The sequence below is a fragment of the Sapajus apella genome, unplaced genomic scaffold, assembly GCF_009761245.1.
Source record: "Sapajus apella isolate SASKATOON/1434 unplaced genomic scaffold, GSC_monkey_1.0 scaffold44, whole genome shotgun sequence".
Classification (NCBI taxonomy): Eukaryota; Metazoa; Chordata; class Mammalia; order Primates; family Cebidae; genus Sapajus; species Sapajus apella.
The window spans coordinates 16104134-16125093 of NW_022436984.1; the positions used below are offsets into that span (position 1 = coordinate 16104134).

Genomic DNA, 20960 nt, shown 5'->3' on the forward strand with positions numbered 1-20960 from the left:
CTGCAAAAAATTATGAAAGAAAAATAAATAAATAAATAAGTTACTCTATCCTTTTGTTGAGATTTTCAGAGTTTTGTCATTCATTTGTTCAAGAAGAATTGGTTTATTGAGCACCATGTGTATATTGTTCTATCCTAGATTTTTTTAGGATTAAATGAAATTTATTACACGATTCTACATGCTGCTTCAAGCCTTTTCTCACTCTTCAACCTAAGTACAGTTGTTTCATAACTAGCTTTTTGTTTCCTGAATTTTGTTTTATGTAATACGTGTTTTTATATACATATAGGAGGCCTCATAGACAGTGAGCTGTGATCTTTCATATTGATCTTTTACCTCAAGGCAGATAACTCTGGCTTAATTTTAAGAACAGACTGGGCACGGTGGCTCATGCCTGCAGTTCCAGCACTTTGGGATGCTGAGGCGGGCAGATCATGAGGTCAGGAGATTGAGACCATCCTGGCTAACATGGTGAAACCCTACCTCTACTAAAAATACAAAAAAATTAGGTGGGTGTGGTGGTGAGCGCCTATAATCCAGCTATTTGGGAGACTGAGACAGGAGAATCGCTTGAATCCGGGTGGCGGAGATTGCAGTGAGCTGAGGTCGCACGGCACGGCACTCCAGCATGGTGACAGAGTGAGACTCCATCTCAAAAAGAAAAGCATGTAATTTATACAGTCTGTAATTTTTATTTAGCCCTTCTGCAGAGTGGTTTCTAATTCCTTTTAAATTATATGTTTTATATGACACATTTATAAAAGAGCCACTTCTCAAATATAATACTGTTGCAACTCATGTGTCTTAGATTTTTGTAAGCAAGCGTACCAGCTTTCTTATACTTCAAAGTGCTGCTACCATGAAATAAATAATACATTTAACTAGTTTTTACCAAGTAACCCAGATAATTGTTTTCATTTGGCTTTATGTTGACTTTGGAGTCAACATTGTCTAAGTCAGGGATCAACAAACTATAGCCTCAGGCCAAACCTGACCTACTGCTTGTTTTTGTAAATAAAATTTTGCTTTATTTTTGTTTTGTGAGATAGGGTCTTGCTCTGTCACCGTGGTTGAAGTGCAGTAGTGCAATCATGGCTAACTGCAGCCTCAAACCTCTGGGCTCAAGTGATACTCCCACCTTAGCCCCCCAAGTAGCTGGGACCACAGGTGCGCACCACCACACCTAATTCATTTTTTGTAGAGACACTGTCTCCCTATGTTACCTAGGAGTTCTCATGAACAGTGGAAACAGATTTTAAGCAAAGAGTCCTGGTCAGATTAGCACTTTGAGATCACCTGCTATATGCTGGGAAGTGGTTTGGGCAAGAGGACAAAGAGTAGATGCAGGGAGACCAGTTCGGAAGTGCTTGGAGAGGAAAGATAACACTAGCTTGACCTAGAGTAGTAGCTCTGGAAATGGTGTGATATTTGGAGGTGGCTGACTTTTATGGCAGGCAGGGGGTGTCAAGTGTGAATCCTAGGTTTCTGGCACAGTTAAGTGGATTGCCATGCTGTGAAACTGTGCCAGAGAATCAGGTTGGATCATTTTGAGTTTATCTGAAAAGAGGTGTATCAATATGCTGTCACCAGATATTGGATATATTGGTCTTAAACTCAGCGTGGAAGGTCTGGACTAGAGATACATATGTGAGCTCCGTCAGCATATAATAATTATATTTGAAATCATAGGTAAGATTTCTGAGGGAGAGCAATAAGAAAAGGGCCTTGACTCTGCCTTGAATAAATCCGGTATTTATAGATCGGATAGAATATGATAGCTAAAAAATGATAGGTAGTTGAGTATGGTATCACAGAAGCTAAGAGAGGAGTGTGTTTCAAGAAGGGGGAGAGAGATTTAACAGTCTTAGATTCTGGTGGGAAATAGCCAAGGAGTTTAATAACATGGAGATCATTGGTGATCTCAATGGCATGGTGAGCACTGCTGCATATGAGCCAAGGAAGTACAAGCAGATGAGGGATCAAGAGGGAGTTGAGTATACAGTGTTCTCTAGAGGGCAGGAGGGCTGGACTCCCGAGCACAGATGAGGGGAGTGAGGGAAGATTTGAAAAGGAAGGGCAGTTTCATATAATGTGTCTTTTAAAATGTTAAAAATGTTTGCTTATAGTCACAGATTGTCACAGTGACACCAATCATTTGTCCCTTGGAAATTAATCTGTAGGTACTTGGTTTTGCAGAACATATTTTATGTGATTCACATGTCTATATGCAGTCTTGGCACACTTGTTTTCCTTTTGTGATTATTATCTTTAAGACAAGTGATGTATTCAATCGAATAATGTTCTAGATTCAGTTGAGCAATGAACTTGGCTGTCATTCTTTTTTAAGGCAGCTCAACTCTACATTTATATTAGCTCTTTTTCAACACACATACTTAGCACTCGGTTAAATGGTAGACATTTTTATATTTCTGGGAAACCTCTGGCCAGTCATTTGACTCCAAGGGGAAATCAGTTCTATTCTATATATCGTAGATTTTTAAAAATCAGCAATATTGTTATTGAAAATGCTAGTCATTCTAAATCACCACTTTTATAGTTTCAGCTGAAAACTATAAGAAGAGAAACACCTTCTATCTGATTTAAAATGTGTTTTAGGGCCAAGTGCAGTGGCTCTTGCCTGTAATCCCAGCACCTTGGGAGGCTGAGGCAGGAAGATCGCTTGAGGCCATGAGTTTGAGATCAGCCTGCAAAAAACAGTGAGACCTCATCTGTACAAAAAATTTAAAAATTATCCAGACATGGTGGCAAATGCCTGTAAGCTCATCTATTTTGGAGGCTGAGGTGGGAGGATTGCTTGAGCCCAGGAGTTTGATGCTGCAGTGAGCTGTGATCATGCCACTGCACTCCAGTCTGGGTGACAGAATGAGAACCTGTCTCTAAAAACATTAAGTAGATAGATAACAAATAACAAATTTTTAAAAATCTATTTTATAACCAGGCATGGTGATGTATGCCTGTAGTCCCAGCTACTTGGGAGGCTGAGGTAGGAGGATCACCTGACGCTAAGAGGTTGAGGCTGCAGTGAGCCATGATCATGCCATTGCACTGCAGCCTGGATGACCCTGTCTCCAAAACAAACAGAACTATTTTAAAGGCGAGGCATGGTAGCTCAAACCTGTAATCCCAGCATTCTGAGAGGTTGAGGTGGCATGAAACCTTGAGTCCAGGAATTCAAGACCAGCTTGGGTAACATAGAGTCCCTGTATCTACCAAAAAAAAAAAAAGAGCCAGGTGTGGTGGCACACACCTGTGGGTCCACACTACTTGGGAGGCTGAGGTGGGAGCATCACCTGAGCCCAGGAGGTCAAGACTGCAGTGAGTGGTGATCACATTATTACACACCAGCCTGGGCAACAGAGAGAGACCCTGTCTCAAAAAAAAGAAAAATGTCTTTTAAAAAACAATTTGTTGGCCGGGCACATTGGCCCACGTCTGTAATCCCAGCACTTTGGGAAGCCAAGGTAGGTGGATCACCTGAGGTCAGGGGTTCAAGACAAGCCTGGCAATATGGTGAAATCTTAAGTAGGGTCTTTGCTGTCAGGCCAGGCCAACTTTACATACCAGGCTTTAACAGGTGAATGGAATTGTGGGAAGCGGAAGTCCTTGAGTCAGTTCTGACTTCAGCTGTCTTGATAGTTGTGAGGTCTCATTGTGTCAGTAGATATGGGAAGACAGCATCTAATCTACATTTAGCCATTCAGCATTCGTTTCTGATAAATAATTTACTAATTTATTTTGTTTATTTTCTGTCTAGCAAATAAACACAAAAAATCCTCTAGAATGAAAGCTCCTTGAGGTCAGAGACTTTTATTTATTAGGCATTGAATAAATACATGCTAAATAAATTACAAATTTATTGAGAACATACTGTATGTACCTGTGGAGTGTTCTTGGGCACAGCTTATAAGCAGCGGGGGGAGTTAGCCTACCCTACATGGGGAAAAGTTAGGCTTGTTTGCCCAGGAAGTGCCAAGATAATCTGGGCTGCATGTTTCTAAGGAATTCATGGCTCTGTTGACTTGGTCTTTGTGAAATTTGCATGTAGACTTCTGGTAGATGTCTCTTCCCCTCCCTGCTCCCCAAAAGAAAGGGTCTCCCTCTGTTGCCCAGACTGGAGTGGAGTACAGTGGCATGATCATGGCTCACTGCAGCCTATAACTCCTGGGCTCAAATGATTGATCCTCCCACCCCAGCCTCCTGAGAAGCTGGGACTACAAGCACATGCCACTATGCCTGGGTAATTTTTATTTTTGTAGAGACAGAGTCTCACTGTGTTGCCAGATTGGTCTCCAAACTCCTGGCTTCAGGTTATCTTCCTGCCTCTCTTTTCTCCCCTTAAAAAATATTCTCTTACAAAGGAAAACCTCCAAATACCTTTTTGTTTTTAAATTTTCAAATGCTATATAATCTTCCTTATAAAATTTCAGATGTAATAGGAATGGTCACCATGAGTGGCCAGAAGCTCCTGAAGTCCTAAGTGACCTGGGAGATGGACATCTGTTGAGCATGTGGCTTTTGTACAGCTCCCTGGAGACCTGGAGTACAGCAGCAGGGACTGGATAGTGGCTTTCTCGAAACACAACCATGTCGCCTTTCGCTTAATTTGTTTGACCTAAATAATTGTTTTCTCAGGAGAATTTATAAGCAGTAAACTTGTCTCTTTCAAAAGTGTCAGAGAATGTTCTAAGGAAATTGTATTCGGACCAGAAAAGAGATGAGACAGTATTTACTTCATGAATGTCACACATAAGAGATTCCTTTTTACATAGGCTTGTTTTGTAAAGATGAGTAGTTTGAATTAATTTTAACACCTTCCTTTTACCTGTTTATTCTTATTTACCACACATTTTAAAATGTTTGTTTATTAAATAGTGAAGGTAAATCAGTAATGATATAGAGCTTTTTGCCTTGTACAAATCATTTTATCACCTTATTTTACATTTCATTGAAAGCAGCAAACCAAATCCCAACCAAATATCCACTAGTAATGGGAAGCCTGGTACTGTGAATGGAGCCGTGGGCACCACGTTCCAGCCTCAGAATCCCCTTTTAGGGAGAGCCTGTGAAAGCTGCTACGGTAAGTTTCCTCCAGCAGGTCAGTTAAGCATGGGGAACTGTTCTGGCTCATGGAGTGTTGAGTGTCTGGGAGGTCAGTACAGTGCACCTTGGAAGGTAGAATAGTGTCTCCTCCAAATGAGTAGATGCCCCTCCTTACCTTCTGCCTGGAACAGGACTGTTTATTGAACCTTTATTACGTACCACACACTCAAGTTAGACATTGGATTTTCTTTGATGTGCTCTTGTGATTTGTTGAATATTTCATAGCAGTGTTTGCTGAATTGTGTTGCTGAATTGTGTTCAGAGTTGTATTATCTTTGCAGAAACTGTGGTCCCACAATGCATATAAATCCACCTTTGGAGTTTCTCAGTATACTTTGAAAAATTAAAGCTCCAAGTGATTCTATAGGAAATGCCTCTGTGTGGATAAGCTGCTATGTATAACACTTAGACCATGTTTTCTCGGGGCGCCAGCTTGGGAAATGCTATTCTGTGATACTTGCTTTTGGCCTCAGGATCCCACTGTGTTTATCTATGCTGGCAGTATTTGCCCAGGCTGTTAAATGGGGTTGGTGAAGTGAATTGTTAGGTAGTTGCTAGACTTCATGTGTTTATTTTAAATCTCAAGCAAGGATGCAGTCTCTTAATGGGGCATTGGTGATATTATCATCTGTGTTTCCTTCCAGTCAAGGTAGCCTGGATTGGGAGAGGGAAGGAAACTAATGTTTATTGAAAACCTACTTGGTGCCCCATTTTGGGTTCTTAGGAGCTCTTTGAGAGTACATGTAGCCTGCTGCTTCCAGGAAGGACTAGGAATGAGGGACAGCTGTGAGTATGATTACGCTGATCCCAAGGAAGGTGTGTGCCAAATTGCTGAATTCATAGAAATGGTACATGGGGATGTCCGTTTTTTGCAGTATGGGAGCACAAAGAGAAACAATTTATGGAAAATTAGATTCTTTAGGTCAGGCCTTTACATGGATAGCATCCAATTCTTGGATTTTGAATTTCATGTATATTTAAATGAAAATAAAAAGAATCCTGCAGACAAGTGGTAGTGGCTTAATCTGTCTTAATTTAACTTGCAGGCTGGGTGCAGTGGCCCATGCCTGTAATCCCAGCAACTTTGGGAGGCCCAAGGCGGTTGAATCACCTGAGGTCAGAAGTTCGAGACCAGCCTGGCCAACGTGGTGAAACGCTGTCTCTAATAAAAATACAAAAAATTAGCTGGGCATGGTGGCACGTGCCTGTATTCCCAGCTACTTGGGAGGCTGAGGCAGGAGAATTGCTTGAACCCAGGAGGCAGAGGCTGCAGAGAGCCGAGATCACACCATTGCACTCCAGCCTGGGTGACAAAGTGAAAATCTGTCTCAACAAAAAAAAAAAAAAAAAAAAAAAAAAATGGAAATTCTTTTCACACTCACATATATCCCCTTTAATGATTGTTCTGTTATTTTTATGTATGCATGATAAATAAGCTATTAAATGATACCTACTTTCCAATTGAATTTGACTTATTTAAGGAGAAAAGCATTTATTCACTAATTGTTAAGATGATGTGTATGATTAGTGTGCGTAACAAAATGTATGTTTTAAGTGAAATTTTATATTTAGAATTCAAAATAGATTCATAGCTTAATGTTTAAGATTTTTAAAATTTATATTTAAAGAAACAACTTGACTAATTCCGTTAGTTCTAAATTATAGGAGGAAATGCTTTTAGGCTTGACGCAAATAAAAGCCTAAAATAATAATTCTCCAAAAATAATACGTGATGGGTATACAATGTTGTTCCCAATAAACATGAATATAACGGTCTCTGTATTTTCTCTCTTTCACATTGGTTTGTGAAGTGTTAGTTGACATCTTGATGTGCTGTTTGAACATTTGAACAGTCTGATAAAGGTAACTTACAGGTCAGAGAAATAATATTTTAAGGCAAACTTACAGAATTACAATTTTTTATGCACACAATTAACTTAACGTTTCAACCTCAGTGTTTTCTCTTAAACTTCAGATCTATTGTGGGTATACTTTAAATGTTACATGTCAGTAATTTAAACTATAAAACAAAAACAAACACAAGCTTGCAGTGTTCAGCCAGCTGTTAAATCATCTGAGATTTAGGCCTCAAGCATGCTGTGATGTCAGCTGCCCATGCTAACTTGATAAGGATTTAGAGTCTTGAAAGGGATTCTGTCTATAAAGGGAGATTTAAAATAAGAATTTTGCCTATTAAGTAAAGGAGTGCAAAACAGATACCTGTTTCTTTCATCTTTTCTCTGCCTCTCCCTCTCTCTCCCCCTCCCTGACTCTCTCCTCCTCCCCTTCTCCTCCGTCACCCAGGCTGGAATGCAGTGGTGCAGTCACAGCTCACTGCCCCCTTACCTCCCAGGATCAAGCAATCCTCCTGCCTCGGCCTCCCTAGTAGCTGGGACTATAGCTGCTACCACCACCACAATCGGCTGACAGATACCTGTTTTTATTAGAGTCCCGACTTTATCAATGGGACCTCCCTGAATAGCTTAAATAATCCCTGGAGTTTTCTCGGAACCCTAGGTTTGGAAATCTGGATTTATTATTATTATTATTTTTTAAATACAACTAATATCTTTTTTTGAGAACCTATTTCCAGAAACATACACAGTAGAGCATTTTTAATCAACAAAACAAAAACTTCCTCAGCAGCACAATACATAATATAGGAAGCCTCACCTAATAGCTTCTCTTAATAGGGCTATAACCACTTTATATATAATAGAAATAAGTTGGTTTAATAAATTATGAATATTAAAAAACACACAAATATACTATTACGTTTGAACTTGTAAGATGGGAAAAATAACATTGTAAACTAAGGATGACAAATATTTTAAAAATATTTGATTGTTTTGTGTTGATGTTACAAATTAAACAGCATTTTAAAAAATTTTTGTTTTTCTTCTGCTTTAGCTACCCAGTCTCACCAGTGGTATTCTTGGGGCCCACCTAATATGCAGTGTAGATTATGTGCAATTTGTTGGCTTTATTGGAAAAAATATGGAGGCCTGAAAATGCCCACCCAGTCAGAAGAAGACAAGTTATCTCCCAGCCCAACTACAGAGGTACAGTAGTCTTTTGAGTGTTGAAAAATGCCATGTTTTTAAATGGCTTGAATATTCCTTGGAAACAGAAGTACAGTATAGGATAATTGAAAAATGAAGAAAGCTACCTTTATAGCCAGACACAGCACTACAATATTCAGGGTGGGTGTGGAGAGAAGCAGGGAGAAGTTAAATTTTGTCAGGTATTCAGAATATTGGTCTCAGACAAAAGAATGAGTATGTTAGCGTAAGCAGAAAGCTTAGAAATTAAATGTTTAATTGCTTTTGAAAACAGTTTGTAAGCTTTACATACTGTTGAAGACTAGTCTTTCTACATAAAGTCATAAATGCAAATTGAGCATTTTTCTTCCTGTGACTATTTTGGAGGGACAAGAAGTATGGATTTAATCTTGAGGTGAACAACAGTTTCAATGTGATTTTGGTAAAATCCTCATGGATTGAAGATGCCAAGCACCTGTGTTTACCAGTGGGCAACTACCCTTTTTCAGTGCTGTTGGGCTCTCAGGACTTCTTAATAAAAATAAAAAATAAAAAAAGTATAGTTAACCCCCTTGGAAGTTTCTTACTATTTATTGTGAATGTGATTTTGGATTCCTGTACAACAGTACAGTATTCCCCACAGTTTCCTTCTCTGCTTCCCACCTCTTTCCCAAAAGTGCACACTTTAATTCTCTCTTTTAGAGGTAGTGCACCAAGTGACATTACAGATGCTTCAAACAAGATTTAAAAGATACTTTTCTCTGAGTGTGATGCAAACGATAATGTGTTTGGGAAAGTTCATTTCTTTGAGTGTTTGTTGCTTTCTGATTTTGCAGGACCCTCGTGTTAGAAGTCATGTGTCCCGCCAGGCCATGCAGGGGATGCCAGTCCGAAACACTGGGAGTCCAAAGTCTGCAGTGAAGACCCGCCAAGCTTTCTTCCTTCATACTACATATTTCACAAAATTTGCTCGTCAGGTCTGCAAAAATACTCTCCGGCTGCGGCAGGCAGCGAGACGGCCATTTGTTGCTATTAATTATGCTGCCATTAGGGCAGAATGTAAGATGCTTTTAAATTCTTAACCTTATATGTTGTGCTTCTGACCATTTTCTCTTTTCTTCTCTTTCCTTTTTTTTTTTTTTGTTTGTTTGTTTGCAATAAACATAAGTTCTTGTGTACAGCCTTTTATTTGGTTTATATTTTTTTAACATTGTTTTTGTCTGCTGCCATTTGTATCATGCCAACCTGGAAAAAAAAATCAAAATATTGAAACCTCTGTATTCTTTACCAGAGAGTAGTGCTCAGCAAAAGATTGGTGGGAGGTGATGATCCTATCCCATGGGGTTTTGTGATGGAATTGCCTACAGAGCTCTTATTGATGCACTTTTACCTCTTAGGTAGTGCCACAATGTCACCCCTAAGGATGCTGTTATAATGAGATAGAACAGTCCAGTCTTATATGGATTCATTAGGTTTAAATAAAATTTGCCAATTTACACTAATTAGAGATTGTATGTCTTTGTAAACCTCTCATTTTTCCCATCAACCTTTAACAGTTGTCATACAACATGGAAATTCACCAGTGCTTCATAACAAATTATATATTTATTAGAAGGTCTAGCAAATTATAAGTAAATTTTAAACTCATTTTTAGGTGAATTTTCTGAAAGTATACATTTCCTTTTCATAAGCTAGCATCTAAACTTACAGTTGAGCAGTCTGTCCAGTTTGTTTTCCATTTCATGATCATGTATCGTATCTATCACCACATAATATTAACATGACTTACTTACTACTCTTATTTTCAACACATTTGGTCTTGCTTATCTTTTTTTTTTTTTCTTTTTACTTTTGTTAGCACAGAGATCATATGTATCAATGAATGGTGGATTGTTTTGATATTACATGTCTCTGACAGTATACTGTAATTAATATGTTAGCTTCGGAGTCACATTCCAGGCTAGCATGTTAGAGCCGTGTAGCTTTTGTTCCCTAAGGGATGAGAAAACCTGCTATCTGGCTTAAGAGATAGGAAATCTTGAAGCCATTCTAAGAAATCTCTTATTATGAGAGGCTTCTCTTTAATTTAAGGAGGATATCAATAAAAGGAATGATGACCGAAAAAAACACTTTTGTACCTAAAGATAATTTTTAGCAGAATAGTTGAAAGGCTTTACAACTTAAGTAATAGCTCTATAAGAAGAAAAATGCTTTGTAAAGGGAGTTGAAATTGGTAACAATGTCAGAGTCCCACAGAGGGGAAATTACTATATTAGATTGATGTATATTTGAGAGTTTTTGGCTTCTATTTAGGTTTTGTGCAAACATTTGAGACTCCATGGACTTATGTTACCACTTTCCCATTTTGGGACTTGGACATATTTGTATTATTCCAAATTGTTCAACTCATTTATAAAACACATTTTTATACAATTTTTTAAATTAAAAAAATGGTGAAGGCCTGGTGTGGTGGCTCATGCCTATAATCCCAGCACTTTCGGAAGCTGCAATGCACAGATCATCTGAGGTTAGTCAGGAGTTCGAGACCAGCCTGACCAACATGGTGAAACCGTGTCTCTACTAAAAATACAAAAATCAGCCATTAGTGGTGACAAATACCTGTAATCCCATCTGCTTGGGAGGCTGAGGCAGGAGAATCTCTTGAACCTGGGAGACAGGTTGCAGTGAGCTGAGATCGCGCTACTGCACTCTAGCCTGGGCGACAGAGACTGTCTTAAAAAAAAAAAAAAGTGAAACATTTAAGAATGAAAATGAATGTAACTTTTCCATTAATATTGGTGGGGATCCAGTATCATCTTAGTTCCTAGGATTGGAAGAGAAACCATCACCAACTCAATTGGCTGCTGAGGAAACTCTGTTTCCCCAGGGCTCATCTGTTAATTTTCAGTTAGTTTGCACATTGTGTTTGTTTTGATTATTCTTCAATGAAGTGTATTTTTCTTTCATCTCATTCTAATTTTTTTCTCAATTGAAGGGGCTTACTGCTAAAAGGGATCATAATTAAGTTACCTGTATTTTATTTCTATAAGTATATAGATTATAATAATACAAGAGCGGTCATTTATCTGGATGAAATTCACAGAGCATATATTGTTTTGTTTTGTATTTAGCTTCACCAGTCGTTGAGTTTTACATAATGAGATTCTTAAATAATTTTACCTTAAGATTTAAAATGACAATGTTTTGCAGCCATCTACTCAGTTATTTTTTTTTTTCACATAAGCAATTAATGAACTTTTCCTAACATCTAATTGATTATTCTGTCATCTCTTCTGTTCTTATACTTACAACCTCTTCAGCAGATGCCTTGATCTTGACCTGTGAGGGAGATTGGGTATTAGCAACCTGATGTCCATAGGCAACCATGTCTGTGGTCTACTTGTGCTCCTGGGAGTGTATTGATGTGTGTGGAGGGGGTGGAGTTTCCAGTAAGTTTTCCTTACTTTCTCAAAGGCAGTGTTAGGCCCTCCTCCACCCTGCAAAAAGTTAAGAATCACTGTGATGCAGTACTTTCAGATAAGGCAGAAGTTGACTATTCTCAAAATATTGATGGATCTAGAGTTCTAATGAATGCATTTTAGAATGATGTATCATTATCTTGGGAGAGGAAAGTAGTTTTTCCCTATGAGCTTGAAACTTCCAAGCACTGTAGAAGTTGACCCCTTTTATTGCCTCTGGCCATGCCAGCACCATCACAACCAGTGTCATAGTCAGTTTATGGGAGGACACAGCATAAAAGTGAAGAAATGGGAGCTAAAGAGATAAACTTTCAATTAGATAAGGGAGAGGATAATCTTGAGTTCTTTATTTATAGGGTAATGCCTGCTTGGAGAACTGTTTTTTTGTTTTTTTTTTTTTTGGCTACAGCTATACTCTGCTTTTTCTCTTTTCTTTTCTTTTTAACCTGTATTAAAGCATATAGTAAAACAAACATATTCTTTGAGATATTTTACAGATGCATAAAATATCTCAAAGAATATGTAAAGAGTAATGACTTTACAAAAAATATGTAAAGAGGGAAGGGAAACTGGGATGCTGAGGGCAAGGGGTGGGAAGATTTACTACTCTTCATCCATATGTAGGATTTTTTTTTTTTTTTTTAAGAGACAGGGTCTTGCTCTGTTGCCCAGGCTGTGGAGTACAGTGGCACCATCATAGCTCAGTGTAGTCTTGGACTCTGGGGCCCAAGTGATCCTCTTGCCTTCTAATTAGGTGGGACTACATGTGTGACCCACCACACCTGGTTAATTTATTTTTTTAAGAGATGGGGCCTCACTATGAAAAACTGATTTTTTAAACCAGTTTCTCAAATATCTAAATATTAATAATAATTCTTTATATGTGAATATATAAATCCATGCCAAAAGTTACTAACATTAGTAAAATGCCTGAGTCAGTTCTACCATGTAGATAGTGCTTATTAAAAATGAATTGGTAGACCAAAATCTTTCATTGCATAAAGAAAAGTACTGTGTTCTTAAGATTTGTGGCCCAACAGCAAGGTTGCAAAATACCAAGTTTGAACATCATGCTCACTTCAGCAGCACATATACTAAAAATTGGAACGATATAGAAAAGAATGTCATGGCTCCTAAGCAAGGATGACAACACAAATTAGTGAAGCGTTCCATATTTTATTAAAAAAAAATAGTTCAGCCATCTCTTCTCTTTTCCCCCTTGAGGTCCCCCCCCCCCCCCCAGTAAAAAAGCTATGTATGAGAGAGTGGCGTTCCTCTGTTAACTGGCATCAGACATTTCAGAGACTTCACCAAAGAGCTGCAGAATTATCCAAACACCTGATGTGCACAGGATTATCACCACTTGAGACTCAGGTTCCTCACAGACTGAGGTTAAATAGAAGTAGGTGTATTAGCAACATTCTAGAGATGAAACCAAAGTGCCTGGAAAAGTAAATCCAGATGATTTACCTGGCACCTTGGTAGCTTGCAAAGTCAGTGAAGTGGTTTGGGCTGATAACACACTAGACTTGAATGGGCCACAATATTCCCCAGTATGAGGTTATTTGGGAGGAGCCTGGACCTGTTTTTCTGTTTGAAGATGGTAGTTCAACTTTGGAAGTATCTCAAGATGCCATTTCATGAGAAATTTGTTTTATGAGATTTTTCTAGAGATTTCTCAGCAAAAGTTAGTGATTGTATAAGCTTTTCTGACATTTTAAGCTTGAAACGAGAGAATAGTTGGTTTGCGTCTTTTGGTATTTTTGGTAAAATTTTTTTAGTCTGTGCCTTGTGGTATAAGTCCAGGGAGCTTTTTTTTTTTTTAATAAAAATTTGGTTTTGAATGGATACTTTAAAATTTTTCTAAAGGTACAAAAGTGGTTAGAAATTCATCACATTTCTCATTCCTGATTTACCCCATTTGTTGATAACCACTATCATTGTTACCTTAAGTATCCAAAAGTATTCTGTGCATCTATAAGAATCTAAGTAGGTTTATTCTTTGTTTCTATATGATGTTAATATACTGTCTATATTGCTCTGTCCATTGCTTCTTTTTACTTAACATACCATGCCACTGCATTGAGAACTGCCTCCTTTGTGTGTCAGCTGCATATTTTGTTGTGCTATAACTTAACCAGTTCCCTGTTAAAGCTTTTAAGTTATTTTCAGTCATTTTCTATCATAAATAATGTTGCAACAAATATCGTTATACGGATATAATTTCATACTGATATACAAAATGAGAATGTGCTTTACAAGATAGAACCCTGAAAGTAAAAGTTGGGGCCAAGAAGCATACATTTTGAATTTTGGTAGTTTTATTGCCCTTAGAAAAACTGCGATTCACACTCCCACTCACAACGTCTAGACAATGCCTATTTCTCTAGAACTTTTCCTGGTAGTGTTACCCATCTTTGAAACCCTTGACTAGTTGACACATGACATGTTATATTAGCTTGCATTTCTCATTTTGAATGAGATGGAAATCTTTGCATATATTTGAAAACCACTTATCTCCTTTTCTGTCAACTGCTTTTGCCCCTGGCCTGTTTTCTATTGGAAGTCTTACTGACTTGTGGGAACTTTTTATATTTTAACAAAGTTAGCTCTTAATCTGTGATATGTGATACCAATAGTTCCCCCGTTTCACCTTTGACTTGTTTATGATGTATTTCCCAAGCAGCGTTTTTTAAAAAGACATATTAATAGTTGAATTTGTAAAAAAAATTCATGATACCTGGGTTTTGTGTCTTGTTTAAAAATGCCTTTACAGTTCTAGAGGCAAACTCTGATAGTTTTATCTCGACAGGGGTGTTGAATGCACATGTGGGCTGTTTTTGTGAATTCTGTGTGTTTTGCAGGGTTTCTCTCACTGCCCCCAATATTTACAAAACATTGCAGAAAACAACCATGAGTTTCAATAAAAGTCATAGTGTATTTCTAGGTTAACCCTAGAAAGGAAATACAGATCATCATCTAGGACAGTGGTCCCCAACCTTTTTGGTACCAGGGACCGGTTTCATGGAAGACAGTTTTTACACGGACTGGGTGGTAGGGTCAGGGATGGTTTTGGGATGAAACTGTTCCATCTCAGATTATCAGGCATTAGTTAGGTTCTCATAAGGAGCAGGCAACGTAGATCCCTCGCATGGCAGTTTACAATAGGGTTTGCATGCCTATGAGAATCTAATGCTGCCACTGATCTGACAGGAGGCGGAGCTCAGGTGGTAATGCTCACCTGCTGTGCAGCCCAGTTCCTAACTTGCTTCCACTAGTACGAGTCCAAGGCTTGGGGTTTGGGGACCCCTGCTATAGGAAACTGAAAACATGCTCCTTGTGTCCAGTCACTTGAGTGAGATAACAGATGTTCTCTCTGGACAGGTTTTGATTCCTTCTGGGCTCTTTGGGCATTTTTCAGATTGCTTTCATTATCTGTGCACTTCAAATGCCTATCTCCATGCTGAAGTGGAATTAAGTGAGTCATTTGGGAGCAAGGACTGACTGACAAGTTGGCACCATTGTTGGCCTGGCATTGAGTGCAGCCTAGGATTCCTTCTAACTAACTCAAGTGTGGGCCAGATAATCCTGCTTATATCTATTTCTTCAGGGCCGTCTGTATTTTTCCTACTGAATGGCTACAACTTTTCTTAGGTTAAAGACTGACTAAGGTAGTCCTAGAATCTTTTCTAATTTTTTCACAGTTGAGACATAATTCTTGCCACCAACTACTTTTTTTTTTTTTTTGAGACAGGGTTTCGCTCTGTCACCCAGCCTGGAGTGCAGTGGCATGATCATGCTGGAACTTTTTATAAAATATAATGAGGATCAGTGAAATATGCATCCCAAAAAGCTTTGATCTCCCACTCAAGGTACTCTGTAATGCAAATTGTCACTTGGAACATCACATAATTAATTCTACTATTTTTGATCAGATATTAGAAGCAAATAATGTAGTTTAAAATGGAACATCTTTGGGTATTGTGTTGATGATCTCTTTGATGGATTTGTTGATAATAGCCATCAATGTCTATCAACTGGTGCCATATTGGCAGTTTTCCTTTGAGTCTTACAGACTGGAATAAAAAGCAAATCTTATTACTAGTAATACGGTGACTACCTTTGTCAAGACATTGAGAAGTAACCAAGATGATTCATTCCAGCTTTATTTTATTAATAGAGAAGAAAGAAAAATGCATCTTGTCCTTATCCCAAATATAACTTGAATTTCAGGTGAATCCGTAATATTAGCAAGAAATTATGTAGTGTTAACTCAGTGGTTTGGCAAGCGTTTGATCCTTACAGGGTTTGGGTTGCTTCCTAGTGTTTATTTAGATTACTCTTCCAAAACATATTTATTACATTTCTGCCTGTATCTTCACTATTATTCAACAACAGGTGAAAAGCTTCATAGCTTTGTAATTTATTTTTTCATGAGAATCATCTGAATAGGAAGAAAAGAAATTGGATCATTTATACTTGTCAGTGGTTGCATAATAATTAGCCAATATTTAGGGGCTATATATTCAGATTCCTGATTGTTTTAGGCTCTCTGCAGTATGTGCTTTGTCTATTTTAATGTTTTTCAACTTATTTTTTAACTTTTAATTTCAGGGGAGCATGTGCAGGTTTGTTATATAGGTAAACTTGTGTCATAGGGGTTTGTTGTACAGATTATTTCATCATCCAATGATTAAGCCCAGTACCCATTACGGTAGTTATTCTTCCTGATCCTCTTCCTCCTCTCACCTTCCACCCTCCAGTAGGCCCCAGTGTCTGCTGCTCCCCTCTGCGTGTCCATGAGTTCTCATCATTTAGCTCTGAGTTATAAGTGAGAACATGCAGTGTTTGGTTTTCTGTTGCTGTATTAGTTTGCTAAGGATAATGGCCTCCAGCTCCATCCATGTTCCTGCAAGGGACATGATCTCATTCTTTTTTTTCTGGCTGCATAGTATTCTGTGGTGTATATATGTACCACATTTTCCTTATCCAGTCTATCATTGATGGAAATTTAGGTTGATTCCATGTCTTTACTGTTGTGAATAGTGTTTCCCTGAACATATACATGCATGTGTCTTTACAATAGAATGATTTATATTCCTTTGGGTATATACCCAGTAATGGGATTGCTGAGTCAAATGGTGGTTCTGTTTTCAGCTGTTTGAGGAATCACCACACTGTTTCCCACAGTGGTTGAACTAATTTACACTCCCATCAACTGTGTACAAGCATTTCTTTTTCTCCATAACCTCTATTTCCTCTGCCAGCATCTGTAATTTTTTACTTTTTAATGATGGCCATTCTGACTAGTGTGAGACAGTATCTCATTGTGCTTTTTTTAAACACAAAGAGAATTCTTTTAAAATGCTCTTTTGCCACCTTCTGTTTAATAATTTTCAGAAAAGAGTCCATAAAACTTAATTTTTATTTAAAATTATTTGAAGTTCCAGACTGAATTGGGCATTTTAACTCTAGTAAAGCAAATAATTCCTATGGATAGCAAAGGAAATTTCCTATATGTATGCCTAGAAATGTCTCAGTTTACAAAAGGGAAAATTTTTTAGTAGATCAGAAAACCTGTGGGACATTTTTGTCAAATATTTGAATGTGGGGGAAAAGGAATAAACATAGTAGAATCATACAAGCTAAAGTGATTCTGTTAATATTTATGACAATATCTGTGAATTAAAATATTTCAATGTACATTTTGTTTTGTCCCTTTGTCTTGCACATCTACTCTTCTATCCAAATGACAGCTAATTAAAACACAGAACTTTTGTATTGTATGCTTTATTTTTCTTTGTCTGAAAATGTCTTACAATAGGTTACAATGTGCGTCATGAAAACTTTGATTGTTAATACCCAGCCTCACAGTTTCTTACTATTCTGACTGTTGGATGAAGTACTGTGTTTGCACACAGGAGCCTTTTAAATCTCAGCACCAATTATATCATAGTAAAGAGATCAGGGGTGTAAAACCGGTGATAAAACCAAATGGCCCATCATGACTCTTGCAAGTCCCTAATCTAACAATTGAGTTTCACCAAGATGGGTTAAGACTTCACAGTGGGGAAGGGATGGCCAAGTATGTTGCCTTTAGAAGCCGTCATTTGTCTTGCATGCCACATCAATCTTCTATTAGGACAGATTCCACCTTGCGCTCTATGGACATTATTCTACCATAGAAATGTCATGGCTAGAAATGAAGCATCTTTCTGTCACTTTTCAGATGGGCACGCACAATAAAAAAGCACGAGTATGTTGGATGTGTGTTAGCTATACCCACATGGGGCTTTAAAGTGAGTGTTTTCCATATTACTCTGCTTTTTTTTTTTTTTGCTCAGGGATTCATGAGTTGTTTGATAGCCCATGAAATATATGGTTATTGTAGGCATGACCTAGGTAATGGTGTAATGTCCTTGAAGAGTGCTGTCTGTATTCTCTTGCATGTAAATTATTATTAATAATTACATGTTGGCTAGGCACAATGGCTCATGCCTGTGCCTAGATTACAAATCCAAACACTTTGGAAGGCCAAGGTGGGCGGATTGCAAGGTTGGGAATTCAAGACCAGCCTGGCCAACATGCTGAAACCCTGTCTCTACTAAAAACACAAAAATTAGCCCGATGTGGTAGTGCACGCCTGTAATCCCAGTTACTCAAGAGGCTGAGGCAAGAGAATCGCTTGAAGCTGGGAGGTGGTGGTTGCAGTGAGCTGAGATCACACCATTGCACTCTAGCCTGGGCAACAGAGTGAGACTCCATCTCAAAATACTACTACTAATAATAATTACATGTTATTTTATGTAAATCTGATTTAGCAATTGGGAACAAGACCTAGAAACCATTTTCTCAAACTCAAAAGGAAATTATGCAGGAATCTGGTGGCTATTTTGTACTGTTTTCCACTTGTACCTTTATTTCTGTGGTGCGTGTAGTCTGGGTAGAGAGATCTGTTTCATTGGTTGTCTCCATGTTTCTTTCTTTCCTCAGATGCAGACAGACATGCAGAACTCTCTGGAAGTCCACTGAAAAGCAAAAGCACTAGGAAACCTTTGGCATGTATCATTGGGTATTTAGGTAGGTATTTTCTAATAGAGGAAAAACTCGAAGAGTGGTCTCTGAATATTACAGATATTTGGCCATTCTAAATGGACATACCTAAACTAATTCAGGCCTTTCAAATAGTCGAAATTTGATACCTTTTATCTATACAATGTGTTTATTTTGTTTTGGAAACTTTTATTACCAACACATCACACACACACACACACACACACACGTGCACACACACAAGGTATGGTATATGTTTACTTTTTCAAAAAAGCCATTGAATAAAAATGTAATGTATATTCATGGAAATAAATGCAGATTAAGCAAAAAAGAAAATAAGCATTCAGTTATTAAGATGAATACTCTTAATATTCTTCAGATCCTTCCCCTGTTTCTGACTCACCTCACCTCTTTTTTTTTTTTGAGATAGAGTTTCGCTCTCGTTACCCAGGCTGGAGTGCAATGGCGTGATCTCGGCTCACCGCAACCTCCGCCTCCTGGGTTCAGGCAATTCTCCTGCCTCAGCCTCCTGAGTAGCTGGGACTACAGGCACGCGCCACCATGCCCAGCTAATGTTTTGTATTTTTAGTAGAGACGGGGTTTCACCATGTTGACCAGGATGGTCTCGATCTCTTAACCTCGTGATCCACCCGCCTCGGCCTCCCAAAGTTCTGGGATTACAGGCGTGAGCTACCGCGCCTGGCCCTCTCCTCTTTTTAAATAGCGGATTTACTTATTAAAATGAGATCAAACTGGTTTATAACTTACCTTAAAATATTCATAGGTTTTAATTTTTTATTTGCTTTTTTGCAGAGACAGGGTCTTGCTATGTTGCCCAGGCTGGTCTCAAACCCCTGGCCTCAAGCGGTCCTCCTGCCTTGACTTCCCAAAGTGCTGGGATTACAGGTGTGAGCCACAGTGCCGGGCCTAAAATATTTGTAGTTTTAGTGTGGTTTACTTTGAAGGGGAGGCATTTGTATTGCTTTCTGGTTTTTATCATGCCATCTAACTTAGAAATTTCCAAAGATGATGGTTCCATTGTTATGTGGAAATATAACAATTAAGAATAGTATAAAATTGCTATGCAATAATTTCTTTGTTTAAACAGTTTTAAGAGCAATAACTTACAAAATAATGGTTTTTTGCATACCTAGAAGCAAGAATGGCATGTTTTTGTGCTTCTCATAGATCTTTTTCAGTAAAGTGAAATATGTACTCAGAGTTGCTTTGACAGAAAGATTTATAATTATGAAATGTTCAGACTGCAGACATTGACTCTTTTAAAAATCAAAGTGTAGTCTTGAATTTAGTATATTATCTAGTTCTTACATGAATGTCCTAGGAGTCAGAGGCTCAAAGCTTCTCCTTTGATGTTACTCTACTACCTTATTTCTTGCTTTATTACTCAGGGGTTAAAGAGTTGTTTTGATATCACCTGAAAATGTCACATGGTTATTGTAGGCATGACCTAGGTAATGGTGATAATGTCCTTGAAGAGTGCTGTCTGTATTCTTTGCAGAACTGACTCCTAGATGTCCCTTCCCATCTTGCATGGGAAAGTTTCTGATCACAAAAAATGGAATAGGCCAGGCACGGTGGCTCACGCCTGTAATCCCAGCACTTTGGGAGGCTGAGGCAGGCACATTGCTTGAGTCCAGGAGTTTGAGCCTGGGCAACATAGCAAAACCCTGTCTCTACCAAAAATACAAAAATTAGGCAGATGTGGTGGTGAGCGCCGGTGGTCCCAGGTACTCAGGAGGCTGGGGTGGGAGTATCACTTGAGCTCAGGAGGCAGTGGTTGCAGTGAGCCAAGATTGTGCTACTACACTCTAGCCTGAGCGACCAACTGAGATCCTGTCTCAAAAAAAAAAAAAAAAAAAAAAAAAAAAGACTATAACATTATTAGCCTTTCCATCAATAATTGTGTGCTCCTACTGTGGGCAATTTGGCCTCTGTATCTACCAGATAGGCCCACACCGTGCTGTTCTTACTAGCTAAACCAGATCCCTATACAATATATTTATGAATATTTATATGTTGAAAGCACTGTACTAAGTGATTTGGGGAACACCAAGATGGGTAAGACCATGCCCTCAAAATTCTTAGTCTAGTAGGAAAGCAAGCAGGTAGGAACAATAAAACAAAGGATTAGATCCTGTAAAAGAATTACAGGTAATAAGCATTGGACACAGAGAAAGGACTGTTTCTCTCTTTTCTCTCTCCCTTCCTTCCTTCCTTCCTTCCTTCCTTCCTTCCTTCCTTCCTT

The 20960-nt window shown here is 38.4% G+C and overlaps 1 protein-coding gene and 1 non-coding gene across 3 annotated transcripts in view; both read left to right on the forward strand.

The window, feature by feature from the left end:
• The window catches only part of MTA3 (metastasis associated 1 family member 3), a 138859-nt gene that overhangs the window by 78356 nt on the left and 39543 nt on the right, over positions 1-20960 (forward strand). Inside the window, exons 9-12 of one of the 2 annotated variants that reach the window (XM_032239420.1) lie at positions 4974-5098; positions 8032-8183; positions 8999-9221; positions 18635-18721. In XM_032239420.1, the coding sequence (XP_032095311.1) occupies positions 4974-5098; positions 8032-8183; positions 8999-9221; positions 18635-18721 (587 nt within the window). The remainder of the gene's footprint in view (positions 1-4973; positions 5099-8031; positions 8184-8998; positions 9222-18634; positions 18722-20960) is intronic. The other variant, XM_032239421.1, reaches the window with a different exon arrangement.
• Positions 12712-12820, forward strand: LOC116524344. Its single transcript, XR_004257290.1, has one exon. It is a non-coding gene; the product is annotated as a U6 spliceosomal RNA (small nuclear RNA).